Raw genomic sequence first — 5767 nt, 5'->3', positions numbered from 1 at the left:
GGCAGAGGGACTGTGCCTGTACCGGGCAGAGGTACTGTGCCTGTACCGGGCAGAGGGACTGTGGCTGTACCGGGCAGAGGGACTGTGCCTGTACCGGGCAGAGGGACTGTGGCTGTACCGGGCAGAGGGACTGTGCCTGTACCGGGCAGAGGGACTGTGCCTGTACCGGGCAGAGGGACTGTGGCTGTACCGGGCAGAGGGACTGTGGCAGTACCGGGCAGAGGGACTGTGCCTGTACCGGGCAGAGGGACTGTGGCTGTACCGGGCAGAGGGACTGTGCCTGTACCGGGCAGAGGGACTGTGCCTGTACCGGGCAGAGGGACTGTGGCTGTACCGGGCCGATGGACTGTGCCTGTACCGGGTAGAGGGACTGTGGCTGTACCGGGTAGAGGGACTGTGGCTGTACCGGGTAGAGGGACTGTGCCTGTACCGGGTAGAGGGACTGTGGCTGTACCGGGTAGAGGGACTGTGCCTGTACCGGGTAGAGGGACTGTGCCGGTACCGGGCAGAGGGACTGTGCCGGTACCGGGCAGAGGGACTGTGGCTGTACCGGGTAGAGGGACTGTGGCTGTACCGGGCAGAGGGACTGTGGCTGTACCGGGTAGAGGGACTGTGGCTGTACCGGGTAGAGGGACTGTGGCTGTACCGGGTAGAGGGACTGTGGCTGTACCGGGCAGAGGGACTGTGGCTGTACCGGGTAGAGGGACTGTGGCTCTACCGGGTAGAGGGACTGTGGCTGTACCGGGTAGAGGGACTGTGGCTGTACCGGGTAGAGGGACTGTGGCTGTACCGGGTAGAGGGACTGTAGCTGTACCGGGCAGAGGGACTGTAGCTGTACCGGGCAGAGGGACTGTGGCTGTACCGGGTAGAGGGACTGTGGCTGTTCCAGGCAGAGGTACTGTGCCTGTACCGGGCCGAGGGACCGATGGACTGATATTTGCAGTGTGATATTTGAGCTTGAAGGAAAAAAATATTCATGTAAGAGGAATATCTAGACTATACATTACAACGTGTATGGGAAGCTTCGGGAGGCAAGTGTGGCGTTGAGGCCGTCATGCGTAGTCCCCGAGCACCTGAGGGACACTGACGAGGTGACTGGCGTGAGGGGGACTTACACCCCCAGAAGGTGACGTCACTTTTGTCATGGTGGGCTGTAACGAGCCGCCGGCGGCGCAAGTGACAATTTTCATAGCCGTAACCATCAGCCTTTACGTCACCTGGCTGTACCTGTGGTGGGCTTTCGGGTGAGGATGTCCGTACCCTGATAGGGTTGTGCGTACCCTGATGGGGTTGTGCGTACCCTGATAGGGTTGTGCGTACCCTGATAGGGTTGTCTATAACATTCGTCTGGAACTTGGTGACTCTCCATTACGGTCGTTTTATGGGGTATTGATACGTCTAGAGGAAGTGTAGTGATTAACCTTCCCATGATGGTGAGAGTGACGGAGGTTAGAGTGACGCAGGTTAGAGTGACGGAGGTTAGAGTGACGCAGGTTAGAGTGACGAAGGTTAGAGTGACGAAGGTTAGAGTGACGAAGGTTAGAGTGACGGAGGTTAGAGTGACGAAGGTTAGAGTGATGAAGGTTAGAGTGACGAAGGTTAGAGTGACGAAGGTTAGAGTGACGAAGGTTAGAGTGACGGAGGTTAGAGTGACGCAGGTTAGAGTGACGAAGGTTAGAGTGACGAAGGTTAGAGTGACGCAGGTTAGAGTGACGGAGGTTAGAGTGACGCAGGTTAGAGTGACGAAGGTTAGAGTGACGAAGGTTAGAGTGACGAAGGTTAGAGTGACGCAGGTTAGAGTGACGGAGGTTAGAGTGACGCAGGTTAGAGTGACGAAGGTTAGAGTGACGAAGGTTAGAGTGACGCAGGTTAGAGTGACGGAGGTTAGAGTGACGCAGGTTAGAGTGACGAAGGTTAGAGTGACGAAGGTTAGAGTGACGAAGGTTAGAGTGACGAAGGTTAGAGTGACGCAGGTTAGAGTGACGGAGGTTAGAGTGACGCAGGTTAGAGTGACGAAGGTTAGAGTGACGAAGGTAAGAGTGACGAAGGTTAGAGTGACGAAGGTTAGAGTGACGAAGGTTAGAGTGACGAAGGTTAGAGTGACGAAGGTTAGAGTGACGAAGGTTAGAGTGACGAAGGTTAGAGTGACGAAGGTTAGAGTGACGGAGGTTAGAGTGACGAAGGTTAGAGTGACGAAGGTTAGAGTGATGAAGGTTAGAGTGACGGAGGTTAGAGTGACGAAGGTTAGAGTGACGAAGGTTAGAGTGACGAAGGCTAGAGTGACGGAGGTTAGAGTGACGAAGGTTAGAGTGACGAAGGTTAGAGTGACGAAGGTTAGAGTGACGGAGGTTAGAGTAACGAAGGTTAGAGTGACGGAGGTTAGAGTGACGAAGGTTAGAGTGACGGAGGTTAGAGTGACGAAGGTTAGAGTGACGAAGGTTAGAGTGACGAAGGTTAGAGTGACGGAGGTTAGAGTGACGAAGGTTAGAGTGACGGAGGTTAGAGTGACGAAAGTTAGAGTGACGAAAGTTAGAGTGACTAAAGAAAGAAGACAAGGGACGTAGAAAAGGTTTCCCGGTTATGTTGAGGAAATATGTGACATATTACATGTTCTATTTAGGATAAAGTGAAGTGTTATCCAGCCGTTGAGGGAGTAGGTAATCCTGTTCTGGGTCGAAAAAGGATTCCCCAATCCCTTCCCTTCACTATCACCATCTTTATCACCTACTCTCTCTCTCTCTCTCTCTCTCTCTCTCTCTCTCTCTCTCTCTCTCTCTCTCTCTCTCTCTCTCTCTCTCTCTCTCTCTCTCTCTCTCTCTCTCTCTCTCTCTCTCTCTCTCTCTCTCTCTCAATCTCTCTCTCTCTCTCTCTCTCTCTCTCTCTCTCTCTCTCTCTCTCTCTCTCTCTCTCTCTCTCTCTCTCTCTCTCTCTCTCTCTCTCTCTCTCTCTCAATCTCTCTCTCTCTCTCTCTCTCTCTCTCTCTCTCTCTCTCTCTCTCTCTCTCTCTCTCTCTCTCTCTCTCTCTCTCTCTCTCTCTCTCTCTCTCTCCTCTCTCTCTCTCTCTCTCTCTCTCTCTCTCTCTCTCTCTCTCTCTCTCTCTCTCTCTCTCTCTCTCTCTCTCTCTCTCTCTCTCTCTCTCTCTCTCTCTCTCTCTCCTCTCTCTCTCTCTCTCCCTCTCTCTCTCTCTCTCTCTCTCTCTCTCTCTCTCTCTCTCTCTCCTCTCTCTCTCTCTCTCTCTCTCTCTCTCTCTCTCTCTCTCTCTCTCTCTCTCTCTCTCTCTCTCTCTCTCTCTCTCTCTCTCTCTCTCTCTCTCTCTCTCTCTCTCTCTCTCTCTCTCTCTCTCTCTCTCTCTCTCTCTCTCTCTCTCTCTCCTCTCTCTCTCTCTCTCTCTCTCTCTCTCTCTCTCTCTCTCTCTCTCTCTCTCTCTCTCTCTCTCTCTCTCTCTCTCTCTCTCTCTCTCTCTCTCTCTCTCTCTCTCTCTCTCTCTCTCTCTCTCTCTCTCTCCCTCTCTCTCTCTCTCTCCTCTCTCTCTCTCTCTCTCTCTCTCTCTCCTCTCTCTCTCTCTCTCTCTCTCTCTCTCTCTCTCTCCTCTCTCTCTCTCTCTCTCTCTCTCTCTCTCTCTCTCTCTCTCTCTCTCTCTCTCTCTCTCTCTCTCTCTCTCTCTCTCTCTCTCCTCTCTCTCTCTCTCTCTCTCTCTCTCTCTCTCTCTCTCTCTCTCTCTCTCTCTCTCTCTCTCTCTCTCTCTCTCTCTCTCTCTCTCTCTCTCTCTCTCTCTCTCAATCTCTCTCTCTCTCTCTCTCTCTCTCTCTCTCTCTCTCTCTCTCTCTCTCTCTCTCTCTCTCTCTCTCTCTCTCTCTCTCTCTCTCTCTCTCTCTCTCTCTCAATCTCTCTCTCTCTCTCTCTCTCTCTCTCTCTCTCTCTCTCTCTCTCTCTCTCTCTCTCTCTCTCTCTCTCTCTCTCTCTCTCTCTCTCTCTCCCTCTCTCTCTCTCTCTCTCTCTCTCTCTCTCTCTCTCCTCTCTCTCTCTCTCTCTCTCTCTCTCTCTCTCTCTCTCTCTCTCTCTCTCTCTCTCTCTCTCTCTCTCCTCTTTTTCTCTGTCTCCCTCTCTCTCTCTCTCTCCTCTCTCTCTCTCTCTCTCTCTCTCTCTCTCTCTCTCTCTCTCTCTCTCTCTCTCTCTCTCTCTCTCTCTCTCTCTCTCTCCCTCTCTCTCTCTCTCTCCCTCTCTCTCTCTCTCTCTCTCTCTCTCTCTCTCTCTCTCTCTCTCTCTCTCTCTCTCTCTCTCTCTCTCTCTCTCTCTCTCTCCCTCTCTCTCTCTCTCTCTCTCTCTCTCTCTCTCTCTCTCTCTCTCTCTCTCTCTCTCTCTCTCTCTCTCCTCTCTCTCTCTCTCTCTCTCTCTCTCTCTCTCTCTCTCTCCCTCTCTCTCTCTCTCTCTCTCTCTCTCTCTCTCTCTCTCTCTCTCTCTCTCTCTCTCTCTCTCTCTCTCTCTCTCTCTCTCTCTCTCTCTCTCTCTCTCTCTCATACTGTCTTCGGCCGCCTCCTTTCTCTCAATCTTCTCGCCATTAGCACATCCAATGAACAAAGTTTTCCATTTCTTCGCCAAGGCTTTTTTCCTACTTCCTTTTTTATTCTGTTTATTTGAGAAATAATTTATTGTTTATATATTTCCGAGTAATTATGTGTATATATTATGTTCAGAATGTTGAAACTGTTCATAGTTCTGACGTCTGAGTGGACAGCGCTCGGGATTTGTAGTCTTGAGGGTTCGATCCCCGGCGGAGGCGGAAACAAATGGGCAGCGTTTCTTTCACCCTGATAGCCTTGCTCACCTAGCAGTAAATAGGTACCTGGAAGTTAGACAGCTGCTACGGGCTGAAACCTCACACCCCAGAAGTGACTCGAACCCATACTGTCAGGAGTACTATGCATCTGAATTTTCGGTTGCACGTATGCCTGGGACCATTCAGGCATGTTTGCATTTGTGTTCCTCACGTGTGCCCCACAAAATGAGGTGATTTGATAAAATACTATGCCAAAGATTACCATCAGAGCGCCGTAGAAATGGTTGGGTAAATAGCATCGGCTACCATCATCTTTTGAACGGTCGTGATGATCGAGTGGTGAAGGTGTCCTGTATGCCAGATGTGTCGTGCTCCTGGCAGTATGGGTTCGAGTCGCTTCTGGGGTTATATATATATATATATATATATATATATATATATATATATATATATATATATATATATATATATATATATATATATATATATATATATATATATATATGAATGAAAACTCACACCCCAGAAGTGACTCGAACCCATACTCCCAGAAGCAACGCAACTGGTAACTTCAGGGCGCCTTAATCCGCTTGACCATCACGTATGGGTTCGAGTCACTTCTGGGGTGTGAGTTTTCATTCGCATATAGTCCTGGGGACCATTCAGGCTTGTTCGCATATATATATATATATATATATATATATATATATATATATATATATATATATATATATGTCGTACCTAGCAGCCAGAACGCACTTCTCGGCCTACTATGCAAGGCCCGATTTGCCTAATAGGCCGAGTGATTTTCTTTTTTTTAACAAATTATTTCCAATTGATTTATTTGAATTATTATTATTATATTATATTAAGAACATAATTTATTGACTTAGTTATGTTAGACTGGGTTGGGTTATGCTAGGTTAGGTTAGGTTAGGTTAGGTAGGGTTGGTTAGGTTCGGTCATATATCTACGTTAATTTTAACTCCA

The 5767-nt window shown here is 49.4% G+C and overlaps 1 protein-coding gene across 1 annotated transcript; it reads right to left on the bottom strand.

Moving 5' to 3' along the window:
• Positions 1 to 1213: 1213 nt before the first annotated feature.
• LOC138371779 (uncharacterized) lies at positions 1214 to 4967 on the bottom strand. The gene is made up of 2 exons (XM_069336802.1): positions 4907 to 4967; positions 1214 to 2538 (listed from the first exon to the last, which is right to left on the bottom strand). Exons 1-2 carry the CDS (start codon positions 4965 to 4967, stop codon positions 1214 to 1216), a joined length of 1386 nt encoding a protein of 461 aa, XP_069192903.1.
• Between the last annotated feature and the right edge of the window lie 800 nt (positions 4968 to 5767).

Source organism: Procambarus clarkii, chromosome 36 (genome assembly GCF_040958095.1).
Source record: "Procambarus clarkii isolate CNS0578487 chromosome 36, FALCON_Pclarkii_2.0, whole genome shotgun sequence".
Classification (NCBI taxonomy): Eukaryota; Metazoa; Arthropoda; class Malacostraca; order Decapoda; family Cambaridae; genus Procambarus; species Procambarus clarkii.
This window is presented reverse-complemented; position numbering and strand designations above follow the sequence as displayed.

Excerpts from the sequence above, each read along its gene's own strand:
- LOC138371779 (XM_069336802.1), bottom strand. The coding sequence starts at position 4,967 with ATGCCTGAATGGTCCCAGGCATACGTGCAACCGAAAATTCAGATGCAT. Across the intron at positions 2,539-4,906 it reads GATGCATAGTACTCCTGACA|TCACTCTAACTTTCGTCACT; the intron begins GTATGGGTTCGA and ends TTCTTTCTTTAG.